The sequence below is a fragment of the Leishmania martiniquensis genome, chromosome 25 (assembly GCF_017916325.1).
Source record: "Leishmania martiniquensis isolate LSCM1 chromosome 25, whole genome shotgun sequence".
Classification (NCBI taxonomy): Eukaryota; Euglenozoa; class Kinetoplastea; order Trypanosomatida; family Trypanosomatidae; genus Leishmania; species Leishmania martiniquensis.
In genome coordinates this window covers 21,941-36,756 of record NC_090160.1, presented here as the reverse complement: position 1 = coordinate 36,756, position 14,816 = coordinate 21,941, and the positions used below count along the sequence as shown (strand labels likewise).

General features: G+C 57.7%; 6 protein-coding genes across 6 annotated transcripts; all 6 read left to right on the top strand.

The window, feature by feature from the left end:
- Positions 1-1,156: 1,156 nt before the first annotated feature.
- LSCM1_05206 (uncharacterized protein) lies at positions 1,157-2,581 on the top strand (the record flags this gene model as incomplete). Its single annotated transcript, XM_067322679.1, has 1 exon — positions 1,157-2,581. One exon carries the CDS (start codon positions 1,157-1,159, stop codon positions 2,579-2,581), a length of 1,425 nt encoding a protein of 474 aa, XP_067178044.1.
- Positions 2,582-4,370: 1,789 nt separating this feature from the next.
- Positions 4,371-4,586, top strand: LSCM1_05205 (uncharacterized protein; the record flags this gene model as incomplete). The annotated part of the gene is made up of 1 exon (XM_067322678.1): positions 4,371-4,586. One exon carries the CDS (start codon positions 4,371-4,373, stop codon positions 4,584-4,586), a length of 216 nt encoding a protein of 71 aa, XP_067178043.1.
- A 2,376-nt stretch (positions 4,587-6,962) lies between these two features.
- On the top strand, positions 6,963-7,325 carry LSCM1_05204 (uncharacterized protein; the record flags this gene model as incomplete). Its single annotated transcript, XM_067322677.1, has 1 exon — positions 6,963-7,325. The coding sequence occupies one exon, from the start codon at positions 6,963-6,965 to the stop codon at positions 7,323-7,325; it is 363 nt and encodes a 120-aa protein (XP_067178042.1).
- A 957-nt stretch (positions 7,326-8,282) lies between these two features.
- On the top strand, positions 8,283-8,543 carry LSCM1_05203 (uncharacterized protein; the record flags this gene model as incomplete). Its single annotated transcript, XM_067322676.1, has 1 exon — positions 8,283-8,543. The coding sequence occupies one exon, from the start codon at positions 8,283-8,285 to the stop codon at positions 8,541-8,543; it is 261 nt and encodes an 86-aa protein (XP_067178041.1).
- A 1,211-nt stretch (positions 8,544-9,754) lies between these two features.
- LSCM1_05202 (uncharacterized protein) lies at positions 9,755-11,413 on the top strand (the record flags this gene model as incomplete). The annotated part of the gene is made up of 1 exon (XM_067322675.1): positions 9,755-11,413. One exon carries the CDS (start codon positions 9,755-9,757, stop codon positions 11,411-11,413), a length of 1,659 nt encoding a protein of 552 aa, XP_067178040.1.
- Positions 11,414-13,149: 1,736 nt separating this feature from the next.
- On the top strand, positions 13,150-14,061 carry LSCM1_05201 (uncharacterized protein; the record flags this gene model as incomplete). The annotated part of the gene is made up of 1 exon (XM_067322674.1): positions 13,150-14,061. One exon carries the CDS (start codon positions 13,150-13,152, stop codon positions 14,059-14,061), a length of 912 nt encoding a protein of 303 aa, XP_067178039.1.
- Positions 14,062-14,816: the final 755 nt, after the last annotated feature.

The following is a 14,816-nucleotide window of genomic DNA, read 5'->3' as shown; positions in this document are numbered from 1 at the left end:
TCCTGCTGGGGGTGGGGTGCGCTGACATGCGAGTAGTTCGCCCCTCCTTCCTCCTCCCCCTATTCTGTGCCCCCCCCCCCCCACCCGGTGTCCTCACGGATGACGCTGTCGGGCGGGGCCCTAGACGTGACGTGCATCGGATGCCGGCGCGCCATGCACCGATGCCCGTGCGGTGTCCTCCTCGCCGCAAGCTCACGCGGAAGGCATGCGGAAGGGCAACGGAAACCGGCCGGGCACAGTGCAGGGCACGGCGAGAGGTGATGTGTGGCCGTGCGTGTCGATCTTCTCATTCACGTGCGTGCAGCGGGCACGCGGCGGGCCCAGCGCGGGAAGGCGGCCTCTGGATGCCGTCTCGATCGCCCCTCTGTGTGTCGGCATCATTCGATATGCCTCCATTTCTTTACTTTCTGTGCTTATGCTGGCGGCGGGTGTCTTTTGTAAAGGTCGATCTCCATTCGGTGTGCTTCTCTCTCTCTCTCGCTTCTCGCTTTTTTTGTGCGGACATGTGGGCTATGAGGAGTGCGGCCTTGACGCAGGCCGTCCTTCATGTTTCTGTATAGGTCCTCCCGTTTCGGTGTACATAAAGCGTACGAAAAATGGCCCTGTGCTACAACGCCATGTAACTACTGCGTCCCACCTTGTCGACGGAACCTGGCGTTACCGCCCTCAGTAGCCTGGGTGGAGGGAAGGTTGTGGTTGTGCGTTGCTGCTGCGCTACTCCTCTTCCTCTTTTCTCCGCACGCGCTCTCTCTGTCTCTCTGTCACCCCTCTCCTCGCACAGACGCCGTTCATCGTTGCCACTCTCCTTGAACTCTCTCCTCTTCTGTTTCTTCTCCCCCCCATGGCGTCACCGATTCGCTATCACTTCCCCATACAAACGCCGGTGCATTCCTTTTTCTTCTATACCGCTCTCAACTCTTTTCGAAGGCTCACCTCGGCTTCTTACAGCGGCGGCTCAACGCGTATGCTTTGCCCTTTCTGTCGCCCTCGGCCGCGTGCGTATGCGCACACCTGTCGCTGAAGGTGGCAGTGTGCAAACGAATTGAAGAAAACACACCTTCCACTCTCTGTGCGATTGTATGACAGCGGAGCTGCCATCGAATCGTTTTAGGCTAACGTTTCGGCGAGTGCTGGCACGGACCATTCTGGTTGACACATGCGACGGACGTTCCTGCAGGCGAAGATTTCGCCGGTACCAGTGCGAAATGTCGCCTTGACGTCTTCAGTGGCATATCACCCGAGGTACGCGCTGCCTCGGCGAATGACGTTGAGCTCCTCTTTCAACACTGTCACGGACAAGAACCGCTTCACCTCATTGGATCTCTTGCTGCAGAAGCTCAGCAGCTACGTTGGGCGCCGCCAATACAAGATGTCGTCTGATCTGACACAGTGTTTGGAGCAGTTCAAGACGCTCGGCATCGACTGGCATGAGCTGAAGTTTCTCCAGCGGGGCGAGCTCGTCGAGCTTCTCGGTGGCCCCTTGCAGCTCAACCACGCGGAGCGAGCGGTGCTACTCACGGCAGTGGATGCAAAGGTGTGCGGTGTGCTTTGCCGCGATACTACGCGACACTCCACGAGACTTTGCATGAACCCTGGCGTGGCGGAGCATGGGTGGCGCTGTGGGCAGGATGGGCACACGAACGACGTTTATTTCGAAGGCAAGGAGCAGGCAAATCCTGCGGTGCTGCAGCTGGCCCACCGCTCTGCTTCTCGTGTGGCGAGACGTAATGGAATCGATGTTGATGTGCGCCACGAGCCGGATTTTTCGATTGTGGGTCGAAACTCAGTGGAGCTGAACCCGCGCATCTGGAATGCGCCAGAGCACAGCACATTTGTCGTGACCCCGATTGGCTTTGAGTTCCGCGTTCACCCTGATGACCCACGAGCTGTGCACCAGATTGAGGAGGCCGCTTCGGAGTGGGAGCTACATCTCGACGTCATGCAGCAAGTCATCGCCGAGGTGTTGGAGCTGTATGCTGTGGAGCGAGGAGAGCAGCCCCTGAATCTGATGCCAGGCGAACTTGGCGAGCCGGACGTGCCGGAGGTGTACAGCAGCGCGTTTCACGCACGCCGATCACCCTCATCACATACCGAGGAAGGCGGCGCGATCACAGAGCACCGTATGATGAGCGCGGACGGGGTCGAGAGGCCGTGGTTCCAGACACCTATGCCGCAGAGGTTCAGGGATGGGGTGCTGGAGCTTCTTCCCTTCTCGCCCACGATCATCTTACACAGCGCCTTTCGACATATTGAGCGCGATATCAGCTCTGCCGACGTGAATCGCCGACTTATGCAGCCAGTCGTGGATATTTCGTGCCTTGTACATCCGAACGCGTGCTTCTGGTGGAATGCAGATGAGGAGGAGCGCTCAACACGGCTAATCCTGGATTATGCCAAGCGCATGCCTTTCGCGCTCCCATTCAACCTCTATTTCCGCGTCGACTCTGCAAAAGTGCTTCGTGCAAAGCCATCCTTGGCCCGGGAGCTGGAGAGCTTACTTCGCGCGAAATCATCGCTGTTCGATGTGCGCAGATTTCGATCCGTCGCGCGTTCAGCAGAGGCTGGGTCGGTTGATCCTTGATGCAGCAGAGGACTCGAGTGCATCTGAATGTGGGCGTGCTTTTGCCACCGCCATGACACTGTGGACGCCCGGCCCATAGGGAGCGAAGGTGGAAACCAACGGCAGAGTAGCGCAGTTTTGAAGAAATGGACAGAATAAAAGGGATACTTCAAACGGCAGAGGGATCCAATGCGCACAGCCTCGATCGTTTGCGGCGGTGTGTTGCGTTTTTTTTCGTGTTCGCATTTGCTCTGCTCGCGAGCGCACATTCGACTCGTGTGCGTTTTCGTTTTCTTCGGCCGTTTCACCGAGCGCAGTGACAGCATGGCAGGGCTCTGTCTGTGCCCTTCTTTGTTGCGCGCTCGCCGGCGAGTGGCGCTCATGCCTCTCTCTCTCTTGCCCTTCTTCCTGCCCGTGATCTCTTCCTCCCTTATTCTTGTGCGACTGTGTTCTGACGGAGGGGAGAAAAGCGTGAGGGGAGGGGAGGAACGTGATCTGAGTGGCTGGCGCTCCTGCTAGTCGCATGCGCTTGAACACCACTCCTTCACAGGACCTAAATCGCGTTGTGTCTGCGCTGCGCTCGCGGGTCTTGTTTGTCCTGAGCTCAGACGTCTGGCCGCGGCCAGGCCTGCTGTCCCCCCCCCCAGCCACACCCACACACGGCGCGTGAGATGTGCATCCCTGTGGAGTCTGGTCGACAGAGTACTCCACTATCGTTTTACGAGACAGAACACCCACAGCCACATAAGGGCTCGAAGGACGTGCCTTGGGCCTATACTTGCCACGCCCGCATGTGCGCTGACACCTGATCGTGGGTCACGTACCGCACAGTACGTGGATGCAGTGCCATTCCGAACGGCAACCACAGTGCTGGTGAGGTGCCGGGGCGTCCGTTCCCTGACAGAATGGGGGAGGGCAGCTGGGGAGGTGCATGGCAACAGGTTAAGTGGGCGCAACCTCATCTACCGAGAAGAGAACAAACATGGCCGCTTACGCATCGCGACCACAGTGTACACCATGCTGCAGCTACGAAATCACAACGCTTAACGAAAAGAAAAATAAACACTTGCTTCCCGCAGTCGCCCAAAGGCGCAGCCAATCTTTGATGAAAAAAGTGGCAGCATCGATAGGCACTCTCGCTGCCGCTTCATGGAACTTGTCAAGAACGTCCTCCGCGTGCGGGTGGGCGTTTTTTTCTCGAAACGTTGAAGCGCTTGTGCGATGGTGGCGTAGAGGGCGAGAGAGGCTTGCCGCTTCCCCAGGTGTACATCTTTTGCGTGCAGTGCACGCATGTGTGTGCAGGAGAGATGGTGGCGATCGTAGCGAGAGAGAAAGAGTCATCCGCCAGCACATGAATGGCACCCAACCTTGGTACATTCCCGTCAGCGATCCGGGCCTCTACCCTCTCTGCTCCATGAGGTGAGGCATAAACACATCGAACTCTGCTTGTCTGGTTATCACCCACTACCTTGTGCGACAAACTCCAACCTCGCAGGGTTGAGCTTTCTCGTGGTGCACTCTCTCTACCCCTCCGCTTTCTTTTCCATTCGCACCCGTGCGCGCCGTTCCCCTCTTGCCAGCACACGTACGCGAGCCCTAAGTCACACGCACACTCAGAGCAGACACAAATCTATTCCTCGCACCTCTCCCCCTTTCGTCGCTTGCTCTCGTCATATCCCGCGCCCGTCTGTGGCTGATTCTTCGCCATTTATTTGCGTGCCACCATCGCACGTGCTTGCCTTGTTGCCTGGAGCTTTTCGATAGCAAAGTGGCTTCACTGCCCCGTGTATTTTCCACTTTCGCCGAAGCAATGCCGAGCGCTGCCGTAGCCAGAATGCGCGCTCGTGGCCGCCAGAACCAAACGCGTCTGACCGAGGAAGAGAAGCTGAAGCGCCGAGAGGAGCAGGAGAACAAGAGGTCTAGCGTGCCCAGGGGGCTCGCGTGGAGCATGATGGCCATTGTGGTCGTATCGTCGTTAGTGAACATCTACCTCTCTGTGGTGCACTCCCCCAAGATGGCAGGTTAGGCTGCTGGTACTGCCACCTGCATGCATGTGTCCCTTTCCGCTCAGTTTTCTTCAGCGACGACGAGTGCGCGTCTTGTGCAGTCAGCGCAAGCCGTGTTCGCATTCGGAATTACTTGAGTGCCTCCGGATGAATCTCAATCTCTGCCAGACCGTTGTGCATGCCTCAGTTGAGGGTATAGATAGGACAGGAGCGTTGCTGTGGCGTTGCCGAGATGGTGCTGGTAAACGCTGCTGCCGCATCGCTGCTCGCCTTATCTCCTTATTCTTCTGCTACGTGACCTGCCTCGAGAGGCACATGCATGTGCTTATCGGTGCAAAAATGCAACAGGGCTTTCCGAAAGGACTTTGTAGTGACCTAAGTTCCTAAATTCATCTCTGCTGTACACACGCAGTTTTAGGGCGTGTCAGTCTGTCGAGGGAGAGGATTTTTTTTCGGTTCTGGAGGCATCGGATTAGAGCAGCAAGCCGAAGCGCAGTGGGAAGCTCATGCCCTGCAAAGCGTCGAGCCTACCCGCTGAAACGGCAACGCACTCTGTGGCCTTCGCTTGAGAGCCACACATCATAGTGATCTGGGCTATTCATTTTTCACTCAGATGTGGAAGTGTGCATCCGAACCGGCGGAGGCGGCCACCCAAGGAAACCTTTCAGAGCGTTTTCAACACCGGCTGCTAACTCAGAGAACGCGAGGAAAGAGGTATGCGGCCTACCAACAAAGTCCTCGCCTGCGATGGTTTCTCTTGGGGATTTTATATATATATTCAACTCGCGTCCTGCGCCGCCCCCCTCCTTCCAAGCCACACGCGATGCTGCGTCCTTTGCCTCATGCCCGCCTTTCCTAGGCTGCGTTCGTGCGTGTGCCACGCTCCTTGGAGGGCTGAGGTGATGTGGCGAGGCATATGCGCGTGCCAGGCGCAGACCTACGCTGAGAGCAATACCAAGTGCTGTGCGCTCATTTTCCATTTCAGGAGCTATTCAGCACACTCTGCAAGGCAGCGGACGCCAAAATAAGGAAGCGCTTGAGTTTCCTTTTTGCGATAAGAACGGAGGCTGAGAATCGTCGACGACGCGACGGTTAGACCCCAGCTGCGTGGTGCAACTAAAAGACGCGTCATGAAAGTGAGTCACAGCTCTGCGCATCCATCGTGTGAGGTACTCGACAACTATGTCGGTCTTCTCCACTTGCCTCTCTGTTCTCTGGCGCATGCCTCTGCGTCCCTGTGTCGTGTGTACTTCTCTTTTCCCCTTCTCGGTCGATCCTCCTCCTTTGCTGCCTAGCCGGCTCCGTTTGGTACACAGTGTTCATCATGTTCGCTCGCTGTTGCGCATTATACCGGAACTTCTTTGCTCGTACCTTTCAGGGCGGCATGGGGACAAACGTGAAGCGGCCATACCGGGTTGATATCCGCATGGAGCACGACAAGAAGCGGCGCAATCGGCGCCGCAATATCGGAGCTCGGAGGATGATGAAGTCGTAGGAGGAGCTAAAGAAGCCTTGGAACGGATCATGGGAGGGGGGCTCCTTCCGGTACGTATACGGGCGCTCACAGTCGAGGGTGGCTGTGTGCTGCCTACCCCCCGTTGAGTGTGAGGTGCGAGCACTTGCCTGGCGGTTGCCGTGGGTCGCATGGGAGCAGCGAAAGAGCACCACGTGGTGCAACGCTCCTCTCTGCGCGGTCGAACTCCCTGTGAGCAACAGGGAGAAACGTTGCTGTAGATGAGGTGCGCACGGGGTCGCTTCTTCCCGTTTGGTGGCGGCAAGATTTGTCACTGTTTTCCTTCTGCTTGGTGGGCTATTGTGAACATACCCGAAATACGCAAGGAGCCCGCGTAAGCAGATCTGACGGGTAATCATGTGAGATGGCCCACCTTATTAGCGACCCTTCTTGCGTGGTAGCACTCTCAATTCCTTCGGTGTGGACGATGCATATGTGCATGTCTTTTCGTGTGCAAGAAAGAGGAAGTGCGTGCGTGCGCGCGGGGAGTGTGTGGCGACGCTTTCGCGACCTGTTTACGGAATCGAAGTGCGAGAAGGAGTCACCAAGGAAGTGCTCACCCGCACACACACACATTTTCTTGGCTGGACGGAGCTGATTCCCACGTGGCCGCGAAGAAGTAGATAGCGCAGGGTGACTGTCCTCCTCTTCACAGAAGTTGTTGCGCCTTCCATGTCATCTCTCTTCTATCATTCGTCCTCCTTTCCGTGTGTCGCGTCCGCCCTCATTTTGCTTCGCCCCCTCCCCCTCACAACCCTCGGTTGGCCTGAGGGAGCGGGAAGGAAAAGTCTCTCCGACTTCACAACAACAAGTGCACCAGTCGCAAGCCTCACACACTCCTTCCCGCTGGTTTAGCCGTGGTGATCTCACCTGAAAAGCCGCAATGCAATCATCCCTCTACGGAAACTCGAGGTCGGCGAAGGCGTCGACAAGTGCAGCAATCCGCTATGAGCCCATGGAGGAGGAAATCCACCGCGAGAATGAGGCGATGCTGCAGGCACTCGGCAGCAGTGTAGCGCATATGAAGACGATGGCTAGTCAGCTGAACCGTGAGGCAGAGGAGCATAACGAGCTTCTCAAGTCGCTCGACAGAGCGTTTCAGACCGCCCGCGGCGGTGTGCACTCGGCAGTGAGCTCTGTCAAGAGTGTTATGGCCCGCTACGGGTGGAAGCACACCGCCGCCTTCGGCTGCCTCGGCTTCTGCCTTCTGTACTTGATGTACGCGGCCTTCCTGAGGCGGTCATGATGAGCGGTGGTTTTTCTGTGAGAGGAAGAGGAAGGCGGCGAAAGTGGCGTCCGCCTGTGTATATCTTCTGCAGTGCTGCTTTCGTGAAGAGAATCTGCGCACACCATCTTTGAAGCACCCCCACCGCCGCGCTTCTCATTGCTTTTGGCGCGGCTTAAACAGAGCCATCTACCTTGGCTGGCACTGGCCTTTGGTCCTCAGGAATGTGACTAGCATGGGCTATGCGTTCGGAAGGGTCTGTGTTGTGTCTGCTTGCTGGGCGTATCGGCGTTTCTGTCGTGTGCTCTCTCTTTCACCCTTCGTCGAGTCGCAAAGATGGAAGCTTTTGAAGTGCTCCTTTAGCATCTGAAGCATGCGTGCTCTTGCGATGGTGCGTGTGAAAGGGACCGGAGACGGAACCGTCAACGTCTCGAACACAAAATCCAAAGTAGCTATGCCCCATAGGGTGACGGCTCGATTAGACTGTGCAGTGATCATGCACCCATCGGCCCATGCACCTCGCTTTCGCTGCCGTATCCCTCACCGGCAGAGCAGCACACCGATGCCCGCCCCCTTTCCCTTCTCCACCGGCTGCGCTTCCGCCGGCTTGTGCGTCTGCTGCTCTCCTTCTCCTTTCTTCTTTGCCTCCCGTGAGAGTTTTTGCGCGGTGTTTTGGTATTGCCCATCGATGAAAAGGCATCACCACTGCGAAACTCTGCGGCAGCGCAAAAGCACTTCTCATCTGCCCACTTCCCCCGCTGACGCGATCCCACTCCCCACCCCCTCTCTCTTTCTCCCCTTTCTCACTTCTTACCTATTGTGCCAGTTGCGATTACATCGTAGGGCACCGCGCTGCAGCTTTCCCCTCAGCCTCGCCGGATCAACTCTCTCTTGCTCTTTTATCAGCAAGACCCTCTACGTTGTCGGTGCGTGGCAGAGCGTCTCACAACAGCAGCAGGTATAGCACGGCAGGAAAGTATGTTCCGCAGACTCAGCGCGTTCCCGGTGAGGTGGACGGCCAGTGGAGTGTCTAGTTTTGGCGCCTCCGCCGCGGCTACTAGGCCAAGGCTATACGCCACGAAGAGCGATGAGCAGACGGACGACGCCGAATTCGAGTTCTTCGAAGACGACCTCTGGTTCCTCGACGAGCTCTGCGACGAAAACGTTGGCGATCTCTTCTCCTACATTCCCTCCTCCGATGCAACACTGCTCGGACACGATAAGCCACCGTCCAACTAAGCTTTCAGCGGCTGCGCGTGCGTGGCCGGCGTGACGTATTCTCGTGCGAGTGAAGCAGTGCCGCAGGTGCACTCCTGCCCCTCCCTGCGGACGGGATGCGGACTGTCTTATGTGAATGGTAATCGCGCCCCCCTGTGTCTTTCTCGCACTTCTCGGCATGTGGCACTCGGCGTTTTGTATCGCGGGAGGTCATATTTACAGAGATTTAACAGAAAACGACGGCCTATTTTTGTGTTTGTGTACTGTACGACAGTGTTGGTCTGCAGAGAGGTTTTCCATCTGTCGGGACGATGAGGGAAGCATGAGCGTGCTGGACGTGCCTGTCTGTGTGTGTGTGAGTGTATTGGGGGGGGCAGATAATGTCTGTTGACGTGTGCCAAGCAGCCGCTCGACACATAGGAATGTTTAAGACTGTGCTGCGGAGAGTTCAGGGAAGGAGGAGGGGGTGCTCCACCTCGATTTGTTCCTTTGCTTGAGACCGGCAGGGCTACGTGAGCGATTACAGCCTCCGGGACGCAGCAGAGAAACGCGAAGGAGTACGAATGGAATCCTACCTACGAAGTAAGCATTGCTTGAGCAGGGAAACGCTCCACCTGCAGCGCACTGTGCCCGATGCTCACATGCCCGTAACCCTTTGCAGCCGTGCGGTACCTTTTCCGCCAGCGGGGCGAGGTGGGTCGGTGCGGCGAGAGCCGTTTCCGCACTGCTTTTGATTTCGCCGTCGAAGGTGTTATGGCGCCTCGCCCCTTTGCGCTCCTCCGCAAATTACACATGAATCGGTGGCTGCGCGCGCATCCTTCTCTGTTCTCTGCTTCACTGCCTCCCCGCTTCCCTCTTTGCGCCTCCACTCCTGGTCTCCGTGGCCCGTTTCTACCCTCGTACTCTCGGCCTCCGCCGCCGCTGCTGCACATCCCCTCTTCGGACAATACCATCCACTCCACCCTTCTTGCGTTTGCTTCTTGTACGATCGTCGTGGTCGGTGGATGTGTCCGCGGGCAGTCCCACAGCACCCCACCATCACCTCTCTCCACCCCCGTCTTTCTTTGTTACCCGCCGCTCCCTCCGCCTCACGTTTTCGCGCCCGACCGTACACGGCCAGCACTGACGTGGGCGCCTGCTCTCTGGAAGCGCACGTGCTGCTTTGAAGGTGCGCATCCGCTTGGCATAGCAGAAACCCAACATTTAGACTCTTGCGCCCTGGCACAGCAGAGATGGTGGCTCCAGCACAGCGCACGTCCGTCTACGTGGGCGACTTGCCAGTCGATCTGCCTCGCCCGGAGGAGACCATCAACAGTCTCTTTAGCAGTGTTGCACCCGTGGTCTCGGTGAAGGTTTGCCGCGACATGGCCACGCAGCGATCCTTAGGCTACGGATACGTTAACTTTCAGACCACTGCCGACGCGGAGAAGGTGATCGACGCGCTCAACTACACGGGCATCGCGCCGGGACGTCAAATCCGTGTCATGTTCTCTATCCGAGACCCGCTGCAGCGCAAGAGCGGCATTAACAATGTCTTCGTCAAGAAACTGGATGCTGCGGTCAATGCCAAAGCTCTGCAGGCTGCCTTCTCCAAGTGCGGCCGCGTACTGTCGTGCAAGGTGGCGCTCGACACGGCGGGCAACTCGAAGGGCTACGGCTTCGTCCAGTTCGAGACGGCGGACGGCGCCAAGGCAGCGCTTGGCATGAACGGAAAGAAGGTGGGCGATAGTGAAGTGGAGGTGGCGCCATTTGTGCGCCGCGCCGACCGCGAGCTCATGGCCGCCCAATCGTTTCGGAACATCTACATCAAGAACATCAGAACCACGGCTACGGAGGCGGACGTGACGGCCACCATGGAGCATTTCGGAAAAGTGACTTCCCTGTTTCTTTCCGAGCACGCGCCCTTCCCTACCAAGTTTGCCTTGGTCGCGTTCGTGGAGCACGAGGCTGCTGTGGGGGCGATCGAAGAGCTCAACGAGTCGGAGCAGAGCGGTCTGACGGAAAAGGCGGCGAAGCTTGTTGTGTGCCGCGCGCTCTCCAAGAGCGAGCGGGATCGCGAAAAGAAGAAGGCGGCTTCCCTCTACCAGAGCCATGGTCGCAACCTCTACGTCAAGCACCTCCCTGACGACATCACTGACGACAAGCTGCACGCCCTTTTCGAGCCGTATGGCAAGATTACATCGTGCGCCATCATGAAAGAGCCCAATGGTGCCTTCAAGGGGTTCGCCTTCGTCTGCTTCGAAGACAAGGAGCACGCCACGGCGGCGATGCGGGCTCTGCATGGTCAGTCTCTCGAGAACTCCAAGAAGCCCCTTTATGTGAGCCAGGCGGAGCAGAAGGACATGCGAATCCGCCTGCTACAACAGCGTCGTGCGGCCATGCGCCACCAAAACCGTGTGCCGCACCCGATGAACGCGTTCCCGCAGCAGTGGCAGCGCCACCCGTTTCCGCCGATGGTGCCGCCCATGTTGCCGCCCATGTTGCCCCCCCCACCGCCGCCGAACATGGGAATGCCGCAGTTCATGTCTGGCCCCATGATGCGCCGCCCCATCATGGAGCCACATCCGATGCAAGGTGAACCAATGCGTCCGCCGAGCCGCTACACGCAGCCACGCGAGCAGTATCAACAGCAGCAGCAGCAGCAGCAGCGCCAGCGCGGCGTTGACGTGAATTACCTCAGCACCCTCTCCCCAGAGCAGCAGAAGAACTACCTTGGAGAGCTTCTGTACAGCCGGATCATGCCCGTGGAGCCGTCGAACGCGGCCAAGATTACGGGCATGCTGCTCGAGATGAGTCGCGAGGAGATCTTCGGGGTATTGGCCGACCATTTCGCCCTTCTTTCGAAGGTTCAGGAAGCGAACACTGTGCTACAGCAACATACAAGCAGCTAGCGTGGCCTCACCGCTGTTTCTGAGGCCACTGCTGCAGCTTCCTTCCCCTTTCTCCAGCTCTTCTCCTCTCGCTCGTTCTTTGCGCCGCGGTTCGACGAAGGGGGGCCCCCGCTACACCTCCAGCATGTCGAAACTGCACTACCCCTCCTGTGGATCGACTCGACGGCGAAAGGGGAGCTGTGAGGCCCTGAATGTTTGTGCAGACGCTGTATTGTCTTGTCGCTGTTTCACTGCTGCTGTGGCTGCACTCACCTTTTCTTCTTGTCGTTCTTCGAGGGGGATGGGAGGCAGTGCGATGCTTTCCGGTAACGTTCGGGATGGCGGTCTGTGTGTGTGTGCGGTGACGCGGGGTGAATGGCACCCACACCTCGGTAACTAATCAGTCGAAAAGAGTATCGGCTGACAATAAAACACCAAATCATCGTAACTCAAGCGGGCGCCGGAAAAGACCATTTCACTGCTCGTATCAGGAGCAAGGCAGTGGAAGAAGGGAGGCAAACCTCTGGAATTGGGCATCTGGTGTACTGACAAGCTCATATGGACAGTAAAGTCAAGCACGAGCCACTTCACCCGCTGCCGGGGAGGACAATTCTTTTTGCTCATCATCGACTAACCCTGTTTTTTTCCGAGTACCTCCCAACTAAAAGAAGATGGCGTCTCATTCCTAACTCGTGCAATGAATAGATGCGTTTGAGATGTCGGTATGCGTCGGCATCCCTTCGCGGCTATCGTTTCGCCTTGCACTTTCCCCGCAGGGACAGAGATGCATAACTGCTGCACGGTGAAGGAATACATCGTGCAGCAGTGGCAGCTGCCACACGGCTCCTGCTGAAGAGCTCTCCCTGTTTCCGGGCATCCGTCTTCTTTTCGTAGCGTTGATGCACACTGGTCTTTGTTGCTCCATAAGCTGGACTACTCGGCGTAATATGACTTTGAAATCAAAGAAGGGCGCGACTTACCCGTCTCCCTGCCGTCGATGCGTGAGGAGGAGCACACTGGTCTTTGCTTTGAGCGGAGACTCACTGAGAGTGGTGGTTCAGGCGCTTGGCGACCAGTGGCTTCCTCGGCAGCCCAGGAGTACAAGGGTCTGTGCAAGAAGGGACCGATCGTGGGGTTCAAGGCTCTCGAGCGCGGGTAGCGCAAACAGATGCCTCACTGCCCTCGCCCTGGATCGCCCTTTGTGGTGCAAGGGAAGGTAGCGTGGCGAGGATGGGGATGGGGGCGCCGCACGGCGAGTTGGGTGGCCTGCTGACGACTACTCGGACATTCGGTGTGCGGCGCGTATGGTGGCGCTCTGTTGTACAAGCTTCGAAGCTCTCTTTTTGAGCTTCACCCGCAAGAGCCTTCCGACCTGCTGCAACTGCCCTCTTCGCTTTGCTTCTTCCTTCCCCTCCAACGCTTTTTCTCTGGTATACGCACATGCTGTCCACTCGGTAATGCCTTTCACGCTCAGCGTGCCGGTCCCAGATGCTGGGTGCGTCTAGTGAATACCTGTCTCTAGATCACAGAGTATCTCTTCTCCTCTTGCGGAGAAGTACACCACACGCTAGCCACTACATCGTGGCTGTCGGATTACTGCTGTTGCCTCGCGCTGCCCATTAGCAGCCTCTCGTGATCGCGGCACGGGGTTGCTTTTGGATTACTCGCTGCCAGTTAGCACGGCCGTAATACGTCAGGCGCGCGTGTTCCCCTCACCCAGTACCCTCGATATCACATGGCAGGCGACTGTACTGAAGATGCGACGAAGTGCCATACGTACTCTTCCGTATTGCCGAGCAGGTGGAGCCGTGCGTCGATGCTGTTCGGCACGCAACTCTCTTGAGCGGAGAGGCGAGCAACAAGCGGCAGCGACGAAGCAGGTGCTGGAGCTTCTACCATCTCCTGACACACCTCCGCCTGTTTCCCGGCCAGATCAACTAGCGTCGTTCTTTCAGGCCTCGTTCGACCCCTTTGTATTCAGCTACTGCACGTTCGACTTCCCAGCTATTGTGCACTGTGCCGCAGAGCTGAACGAGCGCGAGCTGCTGGACCGCCCTGAGGCGATGCTGATGCCCCCGAGGAGTTTGTGTCTGCATCACAGTGCGCGTTTTCGATTCGGATCTGCTAGGCACCAACGCTTGTCCTGCGTGCTGGAAAGGCTTCTACATGAGCACGATACGTCTGAGCGCTCTCCCTTGGCCCGCGCTCAAGCGCTGGGCCTCGAATGCCCGCTTCTGGTGCCCTTTCTACGTGGCGTTTGTCTTTGCGTGGAGGTGGGGCACCCTTTTGCCCCGCAGGCCGCCTACGTGTTTGAGGAACTGCTAGTGCGCGGCTTCGTCTCCTCGTCGCTTTATCTCGGCGGCGCGTACGCTGATCGGAGCAGCGTGCTAGCCCAGCTCTTACAGTTAGCTGCCAAGGAGTTTGGTAGTGAAAGCGCTCTCTTCACTGGCCTTCTTCTTCTCAAGGAGCAGACTTCGCCACCAGACGCTATCGTATTGGGCCGCGTAGTGGCCCAAACATTTGCAGCAGCGGATCGGCGGCGTCTCGACTGGGAGCTCAAGGCCCGAGGTGCGTTGCGGCACAAGCTTGAGCGCAAGCATGGGTGGACGCTCGGCCCTCACGACCGCGTTGCTCCGCGCGAAAGGAGGAGGAGCATGGGAGGCGCTTGATGACAAAAGAGCGTGACAGGCAGACGATTCCACGCACTCGCCTACCGGTCATTCCCGCCGCGATCACCTGACCCGCACTCTTCTCTCACATCCTATCTGCTTCGTAACGGCTGCTTTTCTCGTTAGGTACGCTTGTGTGCGCGGAGCGACTACATCGCTCGCTTGGTGCTTCTTTCTTTCACCATCCGACCCCATTGCTGCTCATGTGCACAATCAACCCGGAAAGGAACTGCTGTGTTGCGTATAGCGCCTACTCAGTCACTCATCTGTGATCAGATACCAAAGAGTACTAGTGGGACAACTCTGCGTTTACGCGGTCGAGCAGCGTCTGCGACGGCTCCGTGGGGGAAACGCGAAACGTTAGGCACGCATTGCGAACGAGTGTGCATGCTTCGCCGGTCATGTAGCTCTCACTTTCCTGCAGGCCCAATAGAGAAGTCAGGAAAGGTGCCTGTGGGCGCCTGCGAGTGGGTTTGGCGGTGCTGAGCGGCAGCACCTTCATCCTTACATGCTAACGCTGTCTTTTTTTTCCCCTTCGCGCTGTACAACCATCTCTGCTGCCTTTGTCGCCGCTCGACCGCTGCTCATCTTCACTGCGCCACGCTACACCTACCCGTAGACATGCACATCCTCGCCCGGCACGCGTGACAGAAGCTGCGCACAGGCCAAAAGTGTTCCTTTGCCTTGTATCTTTTCGCTCCCCCCGCCTATTTTTCTTCGCCAGCACGACTTGCGGCCACTGAAACGGGCCGTCA